At 37.6% G+C, this 25630-nt stretch overlaps 1 protein-coding gene across 1 annotated transcript in view; it reads left to right on the top strand.

Annotated features, from left to right (window-relative positions):
• The window catches only part of Ppef1 (protein phosphatase with EF-hand domain 1), a 92899-nt gene that overhangs the window by 57755 nt on the left and 9514 nt on the right, over positions 1-25630 (top strand). The window contains exons 9-13 of the mRNA XM_076918373.1: positions 14361-14527; positions 17325-17361; positions 18460-18609; positions 21479-21625; positions 24473-24658. Of these exons, the coding sequence (XP_076774488.1) occupies positions 14361-14527; positions 17325-17361; positions 18460-18609; positions 21479-21625; positions 24473-24658 (687 nt within the window). The remainder of the gene's footprint in view (positions 1-14360; positions 14528-17324; positions 17362-18459; positions 18610-21478; positions 21626-24472; positions 24659-25630) is intronic.

Consider the following 25630-nt stretch of genomic DNA (forward strand, 5'->3'; position numbering starts at 1 on the left):
CTGTTTCATCCATTCACCTGCAAATTTCATGATTCCATTGTTTTGAATGGCTAAGTAAATACCCTACTGTGTAAATTCTCTTTATCCATTTTTCAGCTGAGGGGCATCTAGGTTGTTTCCAGTTTGGGGCTATTATGATTAAAGCTGCTATGAACATAGTTGGGCAAATGCCCTTGTGGTATGGTGGAGCTTCTTTTGGGTATATGCCAAGGAATGGTATAGCTGGATCTTTAGATAGAACTATTCCTAATTTTCTGAGAAACCACCAGATTGATTTCCAGAGTGGTTGCACAAGTTTGCACTCCTACCAGCAATGGACAAGTATTCTCCTTGCTTCACATCTTTGCCAGCATGAGCTATTGCTTGAGTTTTCTATTTAGCCATTGTGACCAATGTAAGACGGAATCTCAGGGTTGTTTTGATTTGCATTTCCCTGATGACTAAGGATATTGAACATTTCTTTAAGTGCTTCTCACACATTTGAGATTCCTCTGTTGAGAATTCTCTGTTTAGCTCTGTACCCCATTTTTAATTGGATTATTTGGGTTGTTAATGTCTAATTTTTTGATTTTTTTAATATATTTTGGATATCAGCCCTCTGTCGGATATAAGGTTGGTGACGATGCTTTCCCAATTTGTAGGCTGCCATTTAATCCCATTGACAGTGTCCTTTACCTTACAGAAGCTTTTCAGTTTCATGGAGTCCTATTTATTAATTGTTGATCTTAGCTCCTGAACTTTTGGTATTCTGTTTGGGATGTTGTCCCTTGTACCAATACCTTCAAGGCTATTCCTCACCTTTTTCTTCTATTAGATTTAGTGTATCTGGTTTTATGTTGAAGTCTTTAATTCACTTGGACTTGAGTTTTGTCCAGGCTGATAAATATGTACCTATTTGTATTCTTCTACACACAGACATCCAAATCGACCAGCAACATTTGTTGAAGATGCTTTCTATTTTTTCATTATATAGTTTTGACTTATTCATAAAAAAATCAAGTATCCATAGGTGTGTAGATTTACTTCTGGGTCTTCTGTTTGATTCCATTGATCAATCTGTCTATTTTTATGCCAATGCCATGCAGTTTTTTATTACTATTACTCTATAGTACAGCATGAAATCAGGGATGGTGATGCCTCATGAAGTTCTTTTATTGTACAGGATTACTTTAGCTATCCTGCATTTTTTTGGGTTTTTCATATGAAATTGAGTATTATTACTCTTTCAAGGACTGTAAAGAATTGAGTTGAAATTTTTATTGTAATTGCATTGAATCAGTAGATTGCTTTTGGTAAGATGGCCATTTTTACTATGTTAATTCTATCAGTTCATGAGCCATGGGAGATCCTTCCATCTTCTGAAATCTTTCAATTTATTTCTTCAAAGACCTGAAGTCCTTTTCAGGTGGGTATTTTATTTGCTTGGTTAGAGTTATTCCAAGATATTTTATATTGTTTGTGGTTATTGTGATGGCTGCTATTTTCCTGATTTCTTTCTCAGCCTCTTTATTATTTGTATATAGGAGTGCTACTTTCTTTTTGAGTTAATTTTATATCCACCCACTTTGCTGAAGGTGTTTGTCAGCTGTAGGAGTTCTCTGGTAGAATTTTTGAGGTCACTTATGTATATATACTATCATACCATCTTCAAATACAATACTTTGACTTCCTCCTTTCCAATGGGTATTCCCTTGATCTCCTTTAGTTGTCTTATTGCTGTACCTGAAACTTCAAGTACTATATTAAATAGACATAGAGAGAGTGGACAGCCTTGTCTTGTCCCTGATTTTTGTGGAATTGATTCAAGTTTCTTCCCATTTAATCTGATGTTGGCTAATGGCCTGCTGTATAGCTACTTTATTGTATTTAGGTATGTGCCTCATGTCCCTGAACTCTCCAAGATTTTATCTTGAATGGGTATTGGATTTTTGTCAAAGGCTTTTTCAGCATCTAATGAAATGATCAAATTTTTTTTTCTTCCAGTTTGTTTATATGATGAATTATGTTTAATAGATTTTCTTATGCTGAACTATCTCTGCATCTCCGGTCTGAAATCTTCTTGATTATGGTGGATGATGTTTTTTTATGTGTTCTTGGATTTGGTTTCTGAGTATTTTATTGAATATTTTTACGTCAATGTTCATAAGGAAAATTGGTCTGAAATTATCTTTCTTTGTTGAGTCTTTGTGTGGTTTAGGTATCAGGATGACTGTGGCCTTGTAAAATGGATTTGGCAGTGTTCTTTCTGTTTCTATTTTCTATAATAACTTGAGAAGTATTGGCATTAGCTCTTCTTTGAAAATGAAATAGAATTCTCCACTAAACCATCTGTCCCTGGGCTTTTTTTTTAATTAGGAGACTTTTAATGACTACTCTGTTTCCTTAAATGTTCTAGGTCTATTCAGATTGTTTACCTGATCTTGATTTATTTAGTTTAAATTTTCCAATTTTGTGGAGTACATCCTTGTTAAGTAAGACCTAATGATTCTTTGGACTTCTTTGGTATCTGTTGTTATGTCCCCCATTTTCATTTCTGATATTTAAAATTAGGATATTCTCTATCTGTGCCTTTTAGTTTGTCTTACCTTGTTGATTTTCTCAAAGAACCAGCTCTTGGTTTGTTGATTCTTTGTATAGTTCTCTTTGTTTTTAATTGGTTGATTTTGACCCTGAATTTGATTATTTCCTGTTTTGTACTGCTCTTGACTGTGTTTGCTTCTATTTGATCTAGAGCTTTCAGGTGTGCTGTTAATTTGCTAGAATGAGATCTCTCGAATTTCTTTATGAAGGCACTACTTAGTGCTATGAGCTTTCCTCTTAGCACTCCTTTCATAGTGTCCCATAAGTTTGGGTATGTTGTACCTTTATTTTCATTGAACTCTAGAAAGTCTTAAGTTGAATTAATATTTTGCCCTCAATCAGTGCAGCAACAGCTCACTGAATCCCAGCCCAGTGCAATGATTCCCTTTAGCTCATGGTCAAAAGCTATGAGTTGAGTCACGTTGGTGTGAACCCTGATCTTCAAAGATTATTTCGGGATAGCTTACTTTAAATTGTTTATCTATTTATTATGGTTTAAAGGAAACAAAATTTGAATTTTGGGGAGTAGTTTGGCCAACTGTATCCTGTTGGGAATTTTTTAAAAAGTTTAAAGCTAGATATGCCCTATACTTATGTCTTTTTCTCTCCATTAATTAATTTATTTATTCTCTTTACATTCCAATTGAAGCTCCCCATTCCTCCTCTCCTTCAAGTCCCAGTCTTATAAATCCCCCCATTATCTCCTCCCCTTATCTCAGGAGCCCTCCAGGGTACCACCACACCCTGGGACATCTAGTCCCTGCATGACTAAGTACCTCCTCTCCCACTGAGGCCCAACCAGGCTGTCCAGGTAGTGGAAAGGGGATCCAATGGCAGGCAACAGAGCCAGAGACAGTCTCTGTTACAATTGTTTAGGGAACCCACATGAAGACCAAGCTGCCCATCTGCTACAAATGGGGGGTGTGGCTAGGTCCAGCCCCTGCACACTCTTTGGTTGGTGGTCCAGTTTCTGTGATTCCCCATGGTCCCAGGTTAATTGACTCTGTAAGTCTTCTTATGGTGTCTTGGACCCTTCTGGGTTGCTCAATTCTATCCCCAATATTTATGACTTACCTATGGCTATTTTTCTTCTCCATCAACCCTAATAAAACCCAGAAGCTTTGCCTTCACAAACAATTCTTATTTGCCTCTCAGTTGGCATTTTGTTATATAGTTTCTTTCTTATCAGTTCCTCTTTATAATATGAACAGGGCTATATGTTCATGCTTGGCCCAGGTCAACCAAGTCTAAGAGGCAGTATCATCACTGATATGCCTAACTATCTTACTGTTCTTTTCCAAGTGGTAGGTTTGACTCAAGACTTGTTTTAAGGTGCAAGAAATTGAACCTAGGGCCTCCCATGTGTTAGGCAGGCACCCTACCACTAAACTGTATCTTCAGTCCTTTGTTTTGTTTTTTTTTTACAAGAACTTTGAGACAGGGTCTTAATAAGTTGCTCAGGTGAGGAGTAGACACATTCCAGAGCCCAGGCATCCATCCAACTTGTGATCCTCAGTCTCATCCCCTTGAGTAGTGGGATTATAGAGTCAAGACCTTTAGCATTATAACTGATCATATGCAAAAATGAATCTTTCCACTAATTTGTTCACTAAATAAGCTTTTTTATTTGGTCTCTGTGTACTGAAGCCGTAAGCATCATGTAAAAACTAGAGCAATCTACAAAGATAAACTATGGGGATCATTCATTCCATATATATTTAGTATCAGTTATGAATGAGATAATATGCTAAAACTTGGCAATATGGCATGACTAAGAGGAAATTATTGCCCTGACAGATATAGTTTACTAGGAAGTTTGATTGATAAAAAAGACAAGATCCCCTGGGATCAGTTCCTAGCACAGGGATGGAAGTGGGCAACACAATGAGCAAAAGATAATTGAGAGAGGACATATTATGATTGGAATTTGGAGTTTTAAGGTAACTTACTGGTGGGACACTAACTTCATTGAAGACTTCCTGGATAGAGTGGCTAGGCTTTGTGTCTGAGACAAGATCTTGCTATGAAACCAAGTTTGACCTCCAACTTACAGCAATTCTCCCTCAACTTCCCAAATGCTGGCATTCCAGTTGTGTGGCATTGTGCCTGATTCATTATTTATTATTTTACCATAAGACAGCCTCACTAGACAGTCAAGGCTAGCCTTGAACTCTTTCACATTGGTACTTCTGAGATTTCAAGCATGACTACCATGCCTGGGCTAAGGGATGGTAGTTTTGACAAAACTTTTAAGGATATTTAATAATTTAGTAAGGGCCTGAATCATGAAGGAACATCTTGAAGGGCAAGGAAGATTCTGTTACACACTCTCCTATTACCATTACTGCAATAAATTTTGGGTTTCAGAGCAATGATTGCTTTTGAGGAATTGTTAGTTTTTCATTTGTTTAGTATTTGGCCATCCTTATTTTTTGTCATTTAATACATTAACTCTGAGATATTTTCAGCTCACTCAACCCCATCTGGCTTGGGAATTTTTCCCCTCTAGGTACCACACTCTTAACCGCAACAGACCTTTGCTAAAAGGGCATCTCCACTTTATATGTCTTCAAATGTAATTTTATCAACAAGTGAAGCAATTTACATATCATTAGTTAGGTCATGTTTTTAGATTTTATTTTCTGAAAAGGTTAATTCTAATCAGCCACTTTTGCTTAATTGGAGTGACCAATTTGAAATACTTCATTTCGAGCCTCAGCCTTGCTAACATTACAAGACATTTTCCTTCATTGAATGGAAAGCTTGAAGTTGTAGATCAAGTATTAGTGAATGAGTTTGTTAAATTGGTGCTGAGAGTGGTGCTCCCGCAGCTGAAAAGGAGCTAGACATGGACACAAAGCAGCTAATTAGCTTTTAACCCTGTGGGTATCATACTGAGGCTGTCCATTGGGATCTGTGCTGTCTCATTTGCCTTTTTTCTTCCTTCCCCTCATTGCTCCACCTGAGCCCATGCCCATAACTTTCCCACAGTGAAGGTAATCTAATCTTGTATACCCATCACTGGGATACTTGATGCTGCCACTGGAACAAAGTTGTTTCTTTTTTTGATGAGAATAGATCTTCAAAACAGAGGCTGTAAAAATGAAAGTTGTGACATTATGGAATCGAAGTCCAGAAATTATTGTTTGATATTCCTTAGGAAAATGTCCAGATATGTTGAAGTAAACTTCAAATGTCTATTATAAAATGCTTCAATGGGAACTGGGTGAGAATATAGGAAAATGTCTCATTTTTTATGTGTCTAGTCAATTCACTTTTTAAAAATCCCTTGCAGACCATCAGAGTACTTTTCAGAATTGTGGTTACCCTGGGTTTTCTGTAATTTTTGGCTTAATATCTATCCATAAATGTTACTTATTAACTGCAGTGTAAATCTGAGTTTGCTGGAGCTGAGTGAAGAAATTTTGCTCATTTGAAAGGAACTGAGAGAGATCTTAGTAGCAGAAGCCTAAAGAGCCTAGAGACTCATGTCACAGGAGACTTAGTTGCCTTATTATGTGAAGACTAAAATGTTTTCTAACTTAGATTATGCAAAGTAATTTGACTAATCGTAAACTAGCAAGACAGATATATATCCAAATGAATCTTGTCTGGTTTTGAAGTCATTGCCTTGAAAGGCTTAACACTAAGAAGAGTTCAGTATATACATTTAAGATTTCTTTTTTTAATTGTGGGGTTGGGGTGAGGAAGTGGTTGCATGTTTGCATTGGTGTGTGTGTGTGTGTGTGTGTGTGTGGTACCTGCATACATGCATGCATGTGCCCTCCTGCTGGCACATATGGAAGCTAGAGGTTGACATTAGTATCTGTCTTTATTACTTTCCACATGGTATTTTGAGACAAGGTCTTATAAAGAATCTGATGCTTACTATTTCTCTGTCTCTACTATTGTCTTACTTGTCTCTGTCTCCTAGTGTGGTGGTGACACAGTCACACCAATCTTTAATGAGCGTTTGGGAATTTGAATTCAATTCCTCATGCTTGCCCAGCAACTACCTTACTCACAGAGCCTTCTCCTCAGCTCTCATGTGAAACACGAATCTTTAATTTTTTTTCTTTGATCCACTGCTTATCAAGACTCCCGCTGTTAATTTCTAAGAATCTTAATTCACGGAGCAAGAATTTTTCTAGTCATAGTTTATTATTTATTTCAAATCTTACTGGATTGTGATATAAGAAAAATGTCCTGTGAGATATTTTTCAGTTTGAATGTTTTAAAGATTTCTTGTGGGGCACGTGTAAAGTTAATTTTCACCAAGTTTGCATGCACATCTGAAAAATTAATTGTATTTTATTTGTAAAAACTTCCTTATATCGATTAAAGTTTATATTAAAGTAAAAATATATAAAATATAATATATATATATAAACACTTCTACACATAAAATAAAATAAATCTTTAAATCTTTTTAAAGGATGAAAAGTGATGGCCAACTCATGTGGCTCTAGGTAGAGCGTTTAATGTCCTTCCTAAACTCATGGACCTCTCCACATGGCTGGCTGAGCATTCTCATGAAAATAGCAGTTAGTTTCCCCCAAAGTGAGTAATCTAAGAGAAAATACTAGGGAGCTGCCATGTCTTCTATGACTTAGTCTCTAAAGTTTCGCATAATCACCTCTACTGTTATTCCTGTTTACTAGAAGCAGGTCATTAAGTCTATCTCACTCAAAGGGAAGAAACTTAGACTTTACTTTTTAAAAAAGAGTGTCAAGAATTTATGGAGGTTGTTTTAAGCAATAATTCAATATAGATATTCAACACCTTTGTAATTTTATTATTTTTTAAATTTTTTTTCTGAGGCAGGGTTTCTCTGTATAGCTCTGGCTGTCCTGGAACTCACTCTGTAGACCAGGCTGGCCTCAAACTCAGAAATCCGCTTGCCACTGCCTCCCAAGTGCTGGGATTAAAGGCGTGCGCCACCACCACCTGGTTATTAGTTTTTTAAATTTATTTATTTGTTTATATAAGTACACTGTCTTCAGACACACCAGAAGAGAGCATCAGATCCCATTACAAATGGTTGTGAGCCACCATGTGGTTGCTGGGAATTGATCTCAGGACCTCTGGAAGAGCAGTCAGTGCTCTTAACCACTGAGTCATCTCTCCAGCCCCACCTTTGTAGTTTTAAACAATTATTTTTGTACTTGTGATTAGAATATAAAGTGAATATTTCTTCTTTGGATATTAATTACAAGTTCATGAAATGTATAATCTTTATGAAGTGCTTTTAAACATGTTATAATGAAATGTTTTGATGCTGTTAAATATTTTAATTTTTTTCTGGTGTTAGGAATCATACCTAAGCCTTCTGCATGCTAGACAAGTATTCTAGCACTAGGGGATATTACTACTATCATCTCTTTTTTGACACAGTGTCTTGCTATGTTGCTCAGACTGGCCTTGAACTTGCTCTGTAGCCAGACTTTTGCTCCTGCCTCTACCTCCCCAGTGCTAGGATTATAGATGTATTATACAACACCCAGTTGACATTTTAACCTTTAAATTCCATTTTGTTTTCTGTTTCTATTTCTAGCTCTGTCCTCTCTGTTGTATTTATGTTTTCAATCATCTCTAACCTATTAATATATCTTTTTAAGGAATAATATTTACATGAATTTTATTTTAATGTCTTTCATATTTTAATGTAAAAATTTTAACTCATTTATAAGTTTGAATTTTTTTCTTCTATTCTTCTTTACTATTTAGCTTGCTTTGGGTTTTTTCTTTCTTTGTGTTGTTTTGGTGATTTTCTTTCTTTTTTCCCCATTAATTTATTTATTTATCCACTTTACATCCCAATCACAGGCCACCTTCCAGTCCCCCTCACACAGCTTCTCTCTTCCCTTTCCCCTTCTCCTCTGAGAAGGCTGCCCCCTAGTCTAAGCTTTGTTCATTCTGAGTCTACCCCAGCCCACTCTGGGTCGAGCCCCTTCTACTATGAGACTACATGCCCTTCCTTCCTATTCTAGCCACGCCCACTCTTGAGTCATCAAGAAACTGCAAAACCAGGCAAATACTCTCTCACTGAGGCCAGACAAGGCAGCCCAGTTAAGGGTACAGAATCCACAAGCAGGCAACAGAGTCAAGGACAGCCCCCCCCCCTCTTAATTGTTAGGGGACGTGCATGAAGACCATGGAGCATGAGGTGTATGTATGTGGCTAGATCCAGCCCTTGTATGCTCTTTGGTTGGTGGTTTAGTTTGCTTGGTAGGACTCTCTGGGAGCCCCCAAGGGTCCAGGTTAGTTGACTCTGTTGGTATTCTTGTAAAGTCTCTGTCCACTTTGGGGCCCACAATCCTCCCCCAACTCTTCCACAACACTCCCCAAACTCTGTCTAACATTTGACTTTGCATCTGTTTCAGTCAGCTGCTGGGTGGAGCCTCTCGGAGGACATTTATGCTAGGCTGCTGTCTGCAAACATAGCAGACTGTCTTTACTATTGTCAGGGAAGTCGGGACAGGAACTCAAACAGGGCAGGAACCTGGAGGCAGGAGCTGATGCAGAGACCATGGAGGAGTACTGCTTACTGACTTGTTCCTCAAGGTTTGCTCAACCTGCTTTCTTATAGAACATAGGACCACCACAATGGGCTAGGTTCTCTCCCACTGATCACTAAAAATACCCTACATGCTTGTCTATAATCAGATCTTATGGAGGCATTTTCTCTCCTCTCCTATGACTACCTTGTGTCAAGTTGACATAAATCTAGCTAGCACACAATGGTTCCCATTTATTCAGTAAATCATTGATTTCTTATGCTATCTATCTATCTATCCATCTATCTATCATCTATCTATCTACTTACTTACTTACTTATAAGGCCAAGTCTCATGATATATAGCTTAGGCCATCTTTGAACTCTTTATGTAGCTGAGGATAACTTTGAATATCTGATTCTCCTGTTGCCATGTCTCAAGTGCTGAAATTTCAAGTGACTGCCATCATGCTCAGCTTTATGTAGTGTTGGGGTTTCATGCATGCTAAGCTAGTAGTATACATCCTCAGCCCTACTTTTTAGACCATGAACTTTATTAATTCCTGTATGTTTAACCTAAATAATGTATTTGTAATTTCAAACAATTTCCTCTTCTGTTTCTGGAATTCTTGCTTAGTACTTAAATGCAGTCTTGACAATTTCATATTGGTTCATGTTTATTAATATATTTGAAGGCTAACTGTTCACAATTGGATTCTTTCCTTGTAGTCTTTCCTTGGCTCAAAGACATTTAAATTGTTACTGTTGTAACTTGGTTGGAGTATCTTGTTGGGTGTTTTCCTTTGTTAAACATATGCAAGCACATTGAACCCAGTGGGTTTGTATTGTCTACCTCTTTGTTCCTTGCATCTGAAACTGTGTTTCATATACATGTATATGTGTTCATTGCTTTTGTGCTACCAAACCACTACATATTTTTCTTCTAGTGTTTAGAACTTTTGAACCCTTACATATTCACAAATATTTTCCTGCTATTCTTAGATATCAATGATGTCTTTGTTGATATAGAATTCTTGTCTCATAGTCCCTTTTTCTCTTTAATTTATAGATTTTATTCTACCATCTTCTACCTTTCTCTACTTCAAATGATTAGGCTGATTCTCCTCCTACCCCACCACCTCTTTTTGGTATATTCTAAGACCTTTAATGGGTAATGGAATTTCTCCTCTATTATGCTTCTCAGTCATGAACTCTTTCAAACATCAAACTGAAAAATCATTTTGAAAATGTATTTTGGTGCTAGGGAGATGACTTAGAGGTTAAGAGCACTGATTGCATTTCCAAGAGATTCAGTTCAATACCCAGCAGCCACAGTGTGGCTCACAACCATCTCTAATGGGATCTGATGCCCTCTTCTGGTGTATTTGAATACTCACATAAATAAATAAATAGATAAATAAATAAATAAATAAATAAATTTTAAAAATAAATAAAAATGTATTTTTAATTGTGTGTATGTATGCATGTCCGTGTATCTGCACACATGTGTGTATGCACATATATATGGATATCTATGAAGGCCAGAAGAAGGCATTGGATTCTCTGGTTCAGGAGTTATAGGTTCTTGTGAGACACTCAATGTGGGTGCTGGCTCCTCTACAAGAGCAACAAGTTCTCTTAACTACCAAGCTTAACTCCAGCTCTTGAAGTCTTTTAGCCATAGAAAACTCCTTTCAGTATTATTTTAATTATTTCTTTTCCATGATCATGGAATGCCTATTACTAGCATATTAGTTTACTTAGTTTAGTTTTGATCTCTCTCTCTCTTTCTCTCCCTTCCTTTCTTCCTTTCTCCTCCCTCCCTTCCTGCTCCCTATCTTTCTTCCTTTCCTTTCTTTTTATTTGCCTTCATTACTTTGTTCTTTCTTTTTGTTTCTTGATCGGACCTCATGTATATAAGGCCAGAGATATCAGATCCTCCTGAAGCTAGAGCTGAAAGTGATTGTCAGCCACCAGATGTGGGTTCTGGGATCAGGATTTGGATCCTCTGAAACAGAAGGACTTATTCTTTTAATTGCCTTTATTGAAGACAACTTTTTCATACATTATATCTTATCATTGTTTTCCCTCCCTCATCTCTTAGATCCTTCCTACCTCCTAACCCATCTAACTCTGCATCTAACTCTGCATCTAAAACTCTATGCCTTTTCTCTGTCTCTTTAGAAAACAAACACAAAAAGAAAAAGGAAACTAGAATAAGAAAAGAGAAAAAGCATGAGAAACACATACAGAAAGCATACAACACACACACAGAGAGAGAGAGAGAGAGAGAGAGAGAGAGAGAGAGAACATACACCAGAAAAACAAACAAAATCCATAAAAGCACAAAATCAGAAACCATAATATACAAGCAAAAAAAGCCCAATAAGGTAAAAATTGCCCTAACAAAGCAATATGAGACACACACACACAAAAAAAAAATCTAGAAAAATCACTGAGTTTGTTTTGTATCGGCCATCTACTGCTAGCCTGGGACCTACACTCAAGTGTGGTTTATACCCAGTATCTTAGTGAAGTTTCTATTGCTGTGACAAAACACCATGACCAAAATCAAGTTGGAGAGAAAAGGGATTTATTTGGCTTATACTTCCAGATCATAGTCCATCATTAGAGAAAGTCTAGACAGAAACTCAAGCAGGGCTAGAGCTTGGAAGCAGGATTTGATGCAGAGCTTATAGAGAGGTGCTGCTAACTGGCTTGTTCTCCATCATTTGCTCAGCCTGCTTTCTTATAGGGCCCAGAATCACCAACCCAGGAATGGCACCATGGGCTGGTCCTTCCACATTGATCACTAATTTCAAACATTTCTTGCAATTGGATCTCATGGAAGAATTTTTACAAGTGACGATCCTTTCTCTCTGATGACTCTAACTTGTATTAAGTTGACACACAAAACCAGCCAGTATACCTGGTGACATTCCATTGGAGAAAATGAAGTTTTCCTTTGCAAGTGATTGCCAAGGAGGGATAGCTTCTTGGTTATGGATGGAGCTTATGTCTACTTCCCCATCTCAGTGCTAGAATACCATCTAGCTTGGACATGTACAGCTCCTATGTATGCTGCCACAGATTCTGTGAGTTCATGTGTGCATTAGTCCTGTTATATTAGAAGGTCATGTTGTCTTGGTGTCCTCCATCCCCTCTGACTCTTACAATACTCTGCCTTCTCTTCTGCAGGGTTCCCTGAACCCTAGGAGAGGGGTTTGATAAAGATATCCCATTTAGCAGAGTATTTCAAGCTCTGCACACTGTCTGTTGTTGGTCTCTATTATTCAGTACTTGTTTTTAACTGCTGAGCCATCTCCCCAGCCCTTCCCATGATTTTAAAAACTCTTTATTCTTTATATATATCTTATAATTTTCTTCTGAAACAATTGCCCTTTGTTCTTTGACTTTTGTTACATGGAAGTAGTTCCCACATTTTTCCTAGTAAGATCCAACATTCCATAAACCCCAACCAGCACTGCCCTCTTCTGTAAGGCAATCATCCCTTAGCCATGGGTTCCTCCTTTCTCTTCAAGCTTAGTCCTTCCATGTCCTTGTCTCAGGACTCTGATACTAATTCCTTAGCCTCTTTCAGAGCCTGTACATCTTTGTAGAGTCTGCCAGTCCTCTCAGCAATTTATTCCAAGCATCTCAAGGCTGGGGAAAGAAAAAATATAAGAGGCACAGAATTCTCTCTTCTGTAAATTTTGATGACTATAGCTTATATTTCTGTAACAGTTTATACCATATAAGCCCTATTAAGAGATTATAAAATAATATAATCTTAAAATTAGAAATAACATGGAGGTCATGGTGTAATGAACATCTTCATTTGTGTTTATGGTTTGCATGGAGTTTTATGGACATATATGTTCAGTTCCCAAATATTGCATGGTAATTAATGATGGTGTCATTCCCATTTTGCAGATGAAAAAAAGGTTAAATAACTTGCTCATCAATAACTATAGTATACCTGGAGCTGGGCTGTGATGTTAATCATCTGATTACAATGTGCCACTGTTTCGTTCCCCCACTTACCTTCAGAATATGTTACACTGTGGAAATGATTTTTGGAATTCCTAAGTCATGTGTTATAACCTGTATTGTTTTAAAACTGTTTTATACTGAAATGTATGATTTTAAATGCTAACTATAAAGGAGTAAGATTTTGTTACATAGTTTGAAATCTGACAAAAGAAGAATTTGAAAATAGTTTGAAACACCAAACTAATTGGGTTATGTGTATTCTTTCCTGAAGATAAATATTTCACACAGAAAGTATATATTTTGACATGACTTTTCTCTTTGTAAAACATTTAAGAACATTTGACTATATCTTACTGTTAAGTAGAAATGTACTTGGCTAATAATTCCTTATCAAGTATGACACTGAGAAAATGTAACCATGTCATATATACTTGTTTTAGAGTTTAGAATGAAGGACTAAACAAGTTAAGAGCTATTTTAAAAACTGGTTCTCTTCCTGGGTCTCAGTTTCTTTTCCTACAAATAATCTTTTTATAAGCATCCTCTTAACAATAAATAAATAGATAAATAAATAAATACTCAAGAGTAATACTCAAAATAGCTGATATATGATATGCCCCAGTCATCAATCAGTCAGAATATATAGTGGGTAGAGGTACCATGTATGGTTGTATCTCTCCACTGGTATATCAGTTCTATCCCAGTCATATCCTATAGCACTGTCCCCTTGCCTGAGTTCTTACATGTCCATTATCACAGGTGACCTGACAAGGGATATATTGTCATTTTGAAAATTGAGAGAATGAAGTTTATTATAGAACCTTTAAATGAAAATGCTTGGACTTTTAGGTTAGTGGTTTTTATTTGTGTGGAGGTCTCTTTGTTTTCAGAGACAAGGGCAGCATGAGACTATGTACTTTTTTGGTAGTAACATATGTGTTTCTTTTTTACTGGATTGTTTTCATGCAATATATTCTGATGACAGTTTTCCCACCCCCAAGAGGGTATCTAATTTTGGTGAGACAAATCCTAGCTTCCGTCAGAGAAAACATATGGTAAGTGATGAGTAGGGCAAACAATCCCCATCCCCCATGAAATCTCCCTGTCCTGGGCTCATTCTTTGGTTCTAGGTCCCTTGTAGTTATGTGCCCTGGAAGAATTTCAAGCCAGTGGTCAGATTCGTCCCAGTGGAAAAATGAATTGGCCTCTTTTGTGTTTCAGCAGGAACACATAACCTTACTTTAAAAGGATATTCTTTTAACGACTTGCTCTCTTCCCTCTCCCTCCACAGAATGGCCTGCCTTCAGAGAACAATCCATATGTTTTTAATGGTGATTTTGTAGATCGAGGAAACAATTCCATGGAGATCCTAATGATATTGCTTGTTAGCTTTCTTGTCTACCCCTCTGACCTGCACCTCAATAGAGGGAACCATGAAGACTTTATGATGAACCTGAGGTAACATGGACTTTAGACTTCCTCTTTTATTCCCACTCTGAAATTGCTGCTGCGTTGAGTTCACAGTTAACAGGTATAGGTGAAGCTGCATGGAAGGAGAGATAAGATGAATTATAAGGAAAATCTCCAAGTCCTCACCTTTGTCCATTAACCCAGTCTTTAAACTAAGTTTCCCCTGCTTTGAAGCACTTCTCTGACTTCTTACAGTCATGTTTTCTCTTCCTCTTTATTATATTTTTTCTGTCATGCCCACCCTTTGCAGTCCAAATTGCATGCTGGGTAGGCATGTTAGGTCAGGTTTGTAGGCATGGTTTGAAGCAGTCTTAGATGAGAGTTTCTGTTGCTTCTCTTGGCTTGCTACAAATTCTGTCTCAGAAGCTGGCACAACATTTTACATTGGTATGTGTATTCTGGGTCCTGGTAATTGCTTCTAGCATAGTTGTTCATAAACATTTTTTGAGAACAGCTGTAACATAGTATTTGAACTGTGTGACTCACTAGAGATTTGAGGGATAATGACTGATTAAATGGTTTAAGAATTCTGTCTGAAAGGCACAGTAGGTAATAAATGTTCCCTTCTTTTTCTTTTCTTTTTATGGAAAAGAGAATTCAGTTTGTTCTAGAAATTTGAGGTTATGTAATGTCTCATGCATTGGGTCCTAAGCTTTTGGGTGCTGTGATAAAAGCTCAGCAGATCACTTTTGTCTTCAGAGCAGTCTCAACACCTGACTCAAGTACAGAGGTTCAGTTCTAACTCTCAAGGTATAAAAGCAAAATGCAAAAATAACAAAACAAAACCTATGAAGAACAAAAATCTACAAGTATTATCAGAAACCTAATCCTGGGTGCTATAAGAAGAAAGGCTGAGCAAGTAATGGAGAGCAAGTCAGTAAACAGTTGTCTTCTATACTCTGCATCCAGGTTTCTGAGTTCCCATCATGATGGACTGTGATTGGGACATGCAAGCTGAAACAAAAACCTCTCCAAGTTGCCTTTAGTCATAGTGCTTTATCATAGCAATAGAGAGCCAACAATGACAGTGCTTGGTAGGCTTGGAGATATAAAAGATGGTTGAGTGTTGTGAAGGAATATGGGCATGTGTCTAAGGATGAGAATATCATTTAAGAAAGAGGGGCAAGAGCGGATACAAGGAGGTCAATTAGGAAAGAGCTACAGAAATGGGAGCTTCCTAGTTAGACGAGCATGATGGGCAATGGAGAGGGAAAAATAGATTTAAGAAGACTTTGGGCAATAACACTTTAGGGCTCAGTAACTTGATATAGAGGTCTTGAAAGAGGGATTAATCAAGGATGAGCAGGCTTGAGTTTAAAGGCATAATATTGGCATCACTCTGAAAGGGAATGGATGTAGTCTGGGGTAGGTTTATTTGATGTATTACTGAGTATCAATCCAGAGATAGCTATGAAGTGTAACCTGGAGTATCCTATAGTATTGACACTAGATAGTAATTGAAACTAGTAAATTAGATTTAGTGCTTCAGAGAAGTCCTGAAAGGTAAGGATGCTGTCTTTACTTTTTGATTGCTGTGAAGAGACAGCATGACCAAGACAACTTACAAAGGAAGACATCTAATTAGGAGCTTGTTTATAGTTTCAGACAGTGAGTCTGTGACCATCATGTTGGGAAGCATGGTGGCAAGCCAGCTGCTGTGCTGCTGGAGCAGTAGCTGAGAACCTATAGCTTATCCACAAGTGGCAGGGAGGATAGATAGATAGATAGATAGATAGATAGATAGATAAACAGAGACACAGAGACATGCACAGAAAGAAACAGAGAGACAGAGACAGAGAAAGACAAAAAGAAAATGGGCCTGACTTTGGCTTTTGAAGCCTCAAAATCACCCCTCACTGACACACCTTCTCCATCAAGGCTACAGTTCCTAATCCTTCCTAAACCGTGCACCAACTGGGAAACAAGACTCATTCTCATGTAGATGGCAAGATGTATATTAGTCTAGCAGTGTGACACCTTTGATGAGTACAGGGAGGGAATTTATCTTGAAAAGTACAGTAACATACTGGAGAAACCTGACATGATGTGGTTTGTGTGGAAATAGGGGGAGTGTGCTTTGTTCATATGTTACCTGTTGGTGACGAAGAGTACATGTGGTGGCACATGCCTTTAATCCCAGCACTCAGGAGGCAGGGGTGGGAAGATTCAAAGACTGCCTGCTTGACATATCGAGTGCCAGTTCAGGCAGGCCTACATGAAAAGGGTTTTCAATATTATCCTAAAGCAAGGAAACATAATTGAAAAATCTCTCTTAGCTTTTTGTTATCCAGGCATTAAAATTCCTGATACTTTCTATTAAAATCATCCATTGAATCACATATTCCATGTCAGAGAAGACATGAAGACCCAGCTTATCTTACATGCTTTGCTTCATCTTTTTCACTCTTTTCCTTTGTCCTGCCCATTCATTTTGAGTGATTGGATGTCTGAGCATTGAAGTCTTCTCCATACAGTTTCCTCCAACCATAAAGACATATGTCTCAAAATACTTGTAGCCTTTACATAACCCCTGGCACACATTTGTTAGGCTGTATTACAGTTCCACAAGTATGTATTTTCTTGCCCCACCAACACTCTGGGCTTCTTGAGAGTCAAGATGGTGCCACTAGTTACTTTTGTTCTTTCTCCCAATGCTCCGGAAAGACCCTACTAAGTATTTCAACTGAAGTCTATGCTTTCTTGAGTTCCTACTATTTGGTAATAGTGAGACATCAATGGTGTTCTTTTTTTGCAATAATTAATGGTTTAAAAATCTACTTTTCAGATATGGCTTCACAAAAGAAATTTTGCAGAAATACAAGGTAAGATTCATACTAGTTTTGCTGTGAAAAAAGAAGAGCCAATGAAGAGCAGATTGTTGCTTTGGGAAGAGTGATGGGCTGATTAGTTAGAATTTGTGCCAATAAAATAATAAGCACAGCAGGAACCCCTCACCATGATAGAATCTTAGATTTTCTTTTTCACTGTGACTGTTGGATCAGTTTCAGCATACATATAAACATATTGCATTGCCTTAAAGGTAAGGTACCTACCCAGGGTTTTTTACTCAGTCATAGTGCAACAGACAGACAGGGAAATATACAATATGACAGAGAGAGTTTTATTCAGCTACCTACATGCAGGAGGCATAGTTTGCCACATTGGGAATAGCACACAAGGAATCAGAGTCAGACAAAGAGAGGGGCAGATGGAGCCAGAAGAAAATACAGACAAGAACTCTTAATAGGTTTTCATAGGAAAGACAGGACAAAGCCCCTTAGTAAATTGAAAGTTGGCAGCCAGACGTACAGCATAAGGGTTATGACTAGTTGTCTTGGTCTAGCTCTGGGTTGATTAGCACAACAGGGTGATGCCCTGAGTTAGAGGCCAAGAAAAGAATTCCTTGGGGGGTTGGGGGCTGAAGAGATTGATAGTGGTTAGGGCACTCACTGCTCTTCCAGAGGACCAGGGTTCAAATCCCAGCACACACACATGGAGGCTCACAACTGTCTATAACTCCAAGATCTGGCACTCTCAAATAGACACACATGCAGGCAAAACACCAATGCACATAAAATAAAGTTAAATACATTTAAAAATTAAAAAAAAAAAACTTCCTTGGAAGTGTAGAATCTGAAATGGTTGGTTTGCACATGAAAGCAGTCATTTAAGAGCTCTAGAAATTAGCAATGAGAAGGGGTAGTTTCCTCCATGAATAAGGTACCAGGATATCAAAGTATCAAAAATACAGAATGAAAAAAAAACCTCCCATGCTAAATACTTGCTAGTTGGTTGATAGCTCCCTGATGGCTTCCTTCTGTTGGCATGAAAACTTGCTTTTTATCTATATATTGAGACTATTCACTTAGCTGGACAAATCAAAAAAAAAAAAAAAAAACTAACTACACTCTTACTTACAGATACATGGGAAAAAAATCTTACAAGTCTTGGAAGAAGTCTATACCTGGCTCCCAATTGGTACAATTATTGACAACGAAATCCTGGTCATACATGGTGGAATATCAGAATCCACAGACTTGAATACACTCCACCAACTTCAAAGAAATAAAGTAAGAAGAAATATGCGCCTGAATCTTGTTTCAGAGATTTATAATGGAATGGGCTTCTTTTCATTTGTCATTTTAAATAGAAATGTACTTTGGTGGTGGTTGTAGCTGAGAAAATTAGTAAAAGTCTCCTGAAAAGCTATGATTGATTGCATGACAACTAAGTGGTTCTTCTATATAGAGTACATTAAAAAAAAAAAAAAAGAAGAAGAAGCCATGTTGCAAATGGAAAAAAAAATGGGGCTACATTAGCACATCAGATACCTTCTAAAAGTGGGGGGTTTAGAAGGCAAGTTTAAATGAATTCACTTACATTGTGGTAAAAGAAACACAGTATAGCACTGTCAGCTTTTGTAAGTGTCAAGCTGCTTGCCACTGAGTGCATTCCCACTGTGCTACTGATACTGCTGTGACCACCACCCAGTCACAGAGCTTCCTTCACTGAAACCACGCCCATAAAACAGTAACTCTTCCTTCCTTTAGTTCTGATGGCCAACATTCTGCATAGGAATGCTAGGTAACTCATATAAGTAGAATCATACAAAGATTTATTTCTAAGTTGTTAAATGTCTCTATGTTTCAACTGAGCACAGTAACTATCTTCAAATTATTTTAACTCTAAACACCCATATTAAATACAATGTAGCCAGGACAAGAACCTGTATAGACCTTCTCAGGGAACTGCCTCTGTCAAGATTCCACACCTACCAACGGGTTCCTTGAATGTACACAACTAGAGCCATCTTCCTCCTTTACCAGAGCTAAACTGAAGCCCCAAGTCTAGAAGTAAATGAGGTTCCAGATGGGCATGAGGACCAGTAGCAGCTATAGGACAGATGATGGTGTATGGGTCAAGTGGGAGACTTGGGCTACTGTCTTTAAAGACCAATAGTCAATATCCAGTCTGTCTAGGAAGCTGGTATTTGATCTGATAGAGACATGTGATCTCAGTTGCACTTGAGGTTTGGGAGCCTCTATACATGGGAATGAGAATATCACCTTCTCACTAACGTCTCAATTTCACCTTACTAGGCTCCATCAGGTTCCCTTTCTGCACTCTCAAGCCCTTTATACATATCTTTCATAAGTTACCAAATTTAGGTAAAAAAAAAAATGCTGATGCTATTTTCATATGACATTCTTGTGCTTCTCCAATCTCTGGCAAAACCCCAGTACCTGGGATGTAATAAGTATTTCTTAATTGTTGAATGCTTCTTTAGAAATTAAAGACCAAAGCATGGCAAAATAAAAGTGGCTAAGAACTTTCTTTAATCCCTCTCCCTAGTCTATGGTGATACCCAGAAAGGGGCAGGATCTACAGTGAACAGGGCCCCAAGATGTCAAAGTATCAAAACTACAAAATAAAAAGCTCTAGGTGACACTAACCTGATGGTAACCACCATTCTATATTCCTTAAAAGCATTTTGTAAGCTAAGCAGAGTAGAGGTCAACACTGAGAATAAAGATTCTGTAAGGCAGACACTCTTCAAATTCCCAATCAGGAGTATAGAGAAGGATAGTTAGTAGGACTCTCAAGAAAAATGGTGGTGTGGTGCCTTATGGGGGTGTAGGGAAAGTATCCCAATCGTAAATACTTTGAAGTCTGTAGAGCTACATGTTCCTAAGGGATCATGAGCCAATCAGAAATGAATTATTTGGACTTAAGCCTAGAGTGTCTTCCCAGAATATTCTGCTCTGCCTAAGACCTAGGATCATTTGTTTGGGGAAGACTAAGGTAGGCTGTGAACTAGTGATTAATAGCTGAGATTGAGTTTCTAATCAACTTTATGCAGATACTTTAGAATAAGACTTAGTTTTAGTTTTGAAAAATAAAACCAGAAATTTCATGCTATAGTTTATTGGAGAAACTAAGTTACCCATTGCTGAACTATGGTCACCAGTATAATAGAAGTATTATTTTTAAGTTGTTTTTTTGTGAATCAATGAAATGGCTCCATAGGTAAAGGTTCTTGTTCCCAAACCTGAGCTCAATCCCTGGAAACTATATGGTGGAAGGAGAGAACCATATGTCTTCTGACTTCTACATATGTGCTATGGAGTATGGTGTTCATGTGACATGCGCACACACACACACACACACACACACACACACACACAGAGAGAGAGAGAGAGAGAGAGAGAGAGAGAGAGAGAGAGAGAGAGAGACAGACACACATGTAAAAATGTTTTAATTGCTTCCTGTAAAGATATAATGCTTAAAGGAGATAAGAGCAAAATCCCAGTCTCAGATTATATAAAGTAATCCAGTGGGCTTATCATGTTATCTTTTTGAAAACATTTCTTTTTCAAAGAAATGAGTTTGCTACTAGGATTAGACAACATGATAAAGTGCTGACAGGTCTGGCTAAGAACTACACTGAACTGAGGCTGAAGGGCTTCCCAGCTTTCAACCTGTGTCCCCTGTGAGAAGTTTCATAGACATGATGTAGTTTTTTTCTCATTTATCTTGCAAAACACAACAAAATCAAATGCATACCCCCTTTGAAAAGATGTTTTTTAACTCCTCAAAACCCCAGGTATAGAGAAAGGCTCAGAAAGCGACTAGTTTCTCCTATATTTAGCATCTTCTATTTCCTCTGACAATGCCTTATAATATGTCTAGCACCTTACACACATGCCTCTGAGGTCCTTTAGAATTTCTGTTGTGAAGCTTTTACTGTAAGGTAGTATCTTTAGTTGCAAAATGCACAAAAATATTTGAATGGGCCCTAACAATGCTCATGAGGTGGGTGAGATAAAAGAGAGACTATTCCCGTGCTTTTCCAGAGTTGAGGCACATAATGGCCAGATTCCTAACTGGAACTGACATGCATTGATGCAATATTTAACTAAAGACTTTTATTTTTTGCAGATGAAATCTGTGTTGATGCCGCCAATGCCAGTAAATCAAGAAGTTGACGTAAAGAGAAATAAATCAGGGTCAGCCAATGTTGAACCAGGGAAGGTCGAATCAGACAAATTACCTTCTGAACAGTTGACAAAGCATGAATGGGAGCAAGTAAGTAACAAAAACATTCACCAGTGTAGTGACTTCATCTCATCAACAGTGATGATGTTGTCCCTAACAAAATATATGTTATGATTTCACCTTTGTAAGCAGAATATATTGTTTTCTCTAAATTCATCTCTATATTTTTCACATAATCAAATATATAATTTCTAGACTGAAAAAAAAAAGAAATCTAGAACTCAAGTTATGGATTCTGAAAGAGAAACTTATTTCTTAAAGCTGTTAGCCTTTGTGCTTTCTAAGACTCAAATAAGTAAAGTGATTTACCCAAGGTAACATAGGTAACTCAACAAAGGAGCCCTTTGGCTGGTAGCTAGTCTGCCTCAATGGAGTTCCAGCAAGATGTATTCTTAATGATTTAAGAAAATTAAGATTGGGGCTGGAGAGATGGCTCAGTGGTTAAGAGCACGGACTGCTCTTCCAGAGGTCCTGAGTTCCCAGCATCCACGTGGTGGCTCACAACCATCTGTAATGGGATTTGATGTCCTCTTCTGGTGTGTCTGAAACAGCAATAGTGTACTCATATACAATAAATAAATTTTTAAAAAAGAAAATTAATATTATAATATAAGAACATCATTTTCTTCTTCCCTTTCCTCCATCAAACTCCTCCCTGGACCCTTTGTTCTCATCTAAATTCATGGCCTCTTTTCCATTAATTCAGTGCTTCTGAACCTTCCTAATAAAGTTCTTCATGTTGTGGGGACCTCTAACTATAAAATTTTTTGTTACTATTTCATAACTGTAATTTTGCTAGTGATATAAATTATAATGTAAATATATGTGTTTTCTGATGGTTTTAGGTAACCCCAAAAGGGTCATTTGGAGGCCATAGGTTGAGAACCACTGCTTTGTTATTATGTCTTGTATCTCTCTCTCTCTCTCTCTCTCTCTCTCTCTCTCTCTCTCTCTCTCTCTCTCTGTCTGTCTATCTATTACCTAAACATTGTGTAGATATTGCTTAGTCTGTAAGACATTGTGTTTTTATAGTGCTAGAGATTGAGCACAAGCTTTGTGTAGGGCAGGCAAATACTCTAACATTACACTATATATGCTAGTCTTTAGTGTGAGATAGGAACTTGTTTCACAGCCCAGGTTATCGTGGAATTTGTGATCCTTCTGCCTTTGCCTCCCTATACCAGGTGCCTCTTGTTCACCTCACATATACATTTGATTTATGCAAATTTTGACTACTGTGTGTGATAAAAAGGAAGAGAAAGATGCAATGAGAGTTTACTTCCCTATACTTTATTGTGAAATGTTCTTCCATTATCATATATATGTATATATAATATTTTCTTATATATTACCAATATTTTCTTATATATTACTATTAAGGTTATATACATAAAACATATACTCCAAGGGTAACTTAGGATGCTTTCCAGCTGAACTCTTGCCTATAAATTACTATGTTCCATGTAGAAATTAAAAACTTAATCCTTTCCTAATAAAATATAACCCCTTATATTCCATGTTTTCTCTTTTATTATGCTACAAGTCACACACCCAAAATGTGAATTCATTGTATAGAAGCCAGATTTGTATCAAAGCTGTAAATGGATGCACAGTCCAGTTTAGTGGAGCAACCATATCTGATCCTCTTCTTAAGACCTGATTGGGACCTACTAGAATAACTAAATATTTTCAATTGAAGGGGCCTGAAAAGATGGCTCAATCAGTAAAGTGCTTAGTGTGCAACCATGAGGTCCTGAGTTCAGATCCCCAGTACCTGAAATAAAAGTTGGGTGTGGCAGCACATAGCTATAATCACAGCACTGGGGAGGCATGAACAGCTGGATCTCTGGGGCTTACTGGCCAGTCAGTCCAACTAAATCGTTGAACTATGGGTTCAATGAGAGAGAATAGTTGAGGAAAACAGCCAATGTAGATCTCTGGCTTCTACATACATACAAAATGTCAATTATATGCTTCTTCTCCAAAGAAACATATAGATATAGACAGGTTGGAGGTGTAGCTTAGAAATAGTACATTTTCCTGGCCTATATGAGGCCCTGATTCAATTCTCTGCACACATAGCAACAGCAAAAATAACTATGGAAAACAGTTAACAGACTTTTAGAATCATTGTCTATTAGAATCTTGAAGTACTTTGCAGGACAATTGACCCAAATACCTGATTGACAGATTTTTAAAGCAGGACCTAGACAGCTTTCTCAAGGTTGTCACTGTCTTTTGTAATAAAGAGGTGATTTTTTTTACCACTTTTTTAAAGCTTTTGTAGTAGTAATTCGAACATTCAACATAGATCAGAGACCACAGCCTCTGATTTTTTGTGAAAATAGTCTTAAAATTTGGGTCTTCGGTCCTGGGTATTGTGTGACCTACATTTGCTTCTTCCAGCCACCAAAGGAAATATTAAGCTGAATTAAAATCATTGTGGGTTTAGAACATGTGGTGGAAGCCAGTCAATAAGTAAATGTAATACTGAATTGGAGAGCATCCTTATGGAGACAATTTAAAAAAAAAAAAAAGATTTTTGGTATGTTCTTGAAAAAACATGAACCACCATGCCCAGTTAAATTCAGGAAAGTAGTTCCTTTCAATGAACACATATTAGGCATTCTTAATATGTTCAATGGAGCAAAAACCTAGGCCAATGGGAGGGAGATCCATCGAATCTCCTTGAATATATTAAGAGCACCTAATATATGTTCATTGGAAGGAACTGCTTTCTCTTCTGTATTTAGCTGGGCAAGGTGGATCATATCTGTAACTCCAGATACCTTTAATATTTCTGTCAAGTAAATTGGAATACAGAAATGATAGACTGTTACTTATAAGTATAAGCCTAATTTATTTTATTGTTCCAAGATTGTTGACATCCTGTGGAGTGACCCCAGAGGCAAAAAAGGCTGCTACCCAAACACAAGCCGAGGAGGGGGCTGCTATTTTGGACCAGATGTTTCCTCTAAGGTTCTTAGTAAATTCCAGTTGAAGATGCTCATTAGGTCTCATGAGTGTAAACCTGACGGGTATGAAATCTGTCATGATGGAAAGGTGAGCTAATATCATGTATGAAATTCTTACAGACATTCTTGCTGCAAGCCTGGTCTTCAATGCACAGTGTTGTCCTTACCTAAAAGTCCATGAGATGTCTTCCTTAGTATCAAACAGAAAATGGACTAACAGTGCTTCACTGTCCCTTATCCTTAGAGATATTTAGCCTATTCTTCGATCTTTACTAAGATACCAAGAAGCAGAAACTCTTGTATGTGATTGAATTAATTACTCTTCTTATTGCCATAACCAAGTGATAAGAAGCAACTTAAGGAAGGAAGGATATATTTTGATGCACAGTTTGAGAGTATAGTCCATCATGATGGAGAAGGCATGGTAGTAGGCTGCTTGATCACATCTCAGATGACCAGGAAGGAGGGAGAGATGCTGATGCTTAGCTGATATTCTCCCTTTTCCTTTTTTGTTCTGTCCAGGACCCCAACCTAAGAGATGGTGCCATCCACATTCAGGGAAGGTCTTCCATCCCTCAGTTAATCCTGTCTGGAGATGTCCTCACAGACATACCAAGAATTATGCTCTGCTCATTAATCCAATCAAATTGACAATGAAAATTAACCATCACAAGTATACCTCTTTCTAACTTAATACCCAAATGCATTACTTTTAAACTATAACAATGACACTGAGTACACACACACACACACACACACACACAGAGAGAGAGAGAGAGAGAGAGAGAGAGAGAGAGAGAGAAAGAAAGAGAGATGCATGTGTGCACACATGCACATATGCGTGCACACTTCATTTTTTACTAATTGTAAGCCAGTCCTCACAGCTGCAATTCCCACAAAAGTGCAGACTGTGCTTTTCCTTACAAAGAATCCAGTTTGCTTTCTTTCTTTTTTCAACTCACTGAGGAGGCGATCACTAGCAAGTTGCTTACTGTGGTTACTTTACTGACATTAAAATGGAATGTCTTGTTCTCCTCAAGTTATGTCAACAAGGTTAGAA

The sequence above is a fragment of the Arvicanthis niloticus genome, chromosome X (assembly GCF_011762505.2).
Source record: "Arvicanthis niloticus isolate mArvNil1 chromosome X, mArvNil1.pat.X, whole genome shotgun sequence".
Taxonomy (NCBI): domain Eukaryota; kingdom Metazoa; phylum Chordata; class Mammalia; order Rodentia; family Muridae; genus Arvicanthis; species Arvicanthis niloticus.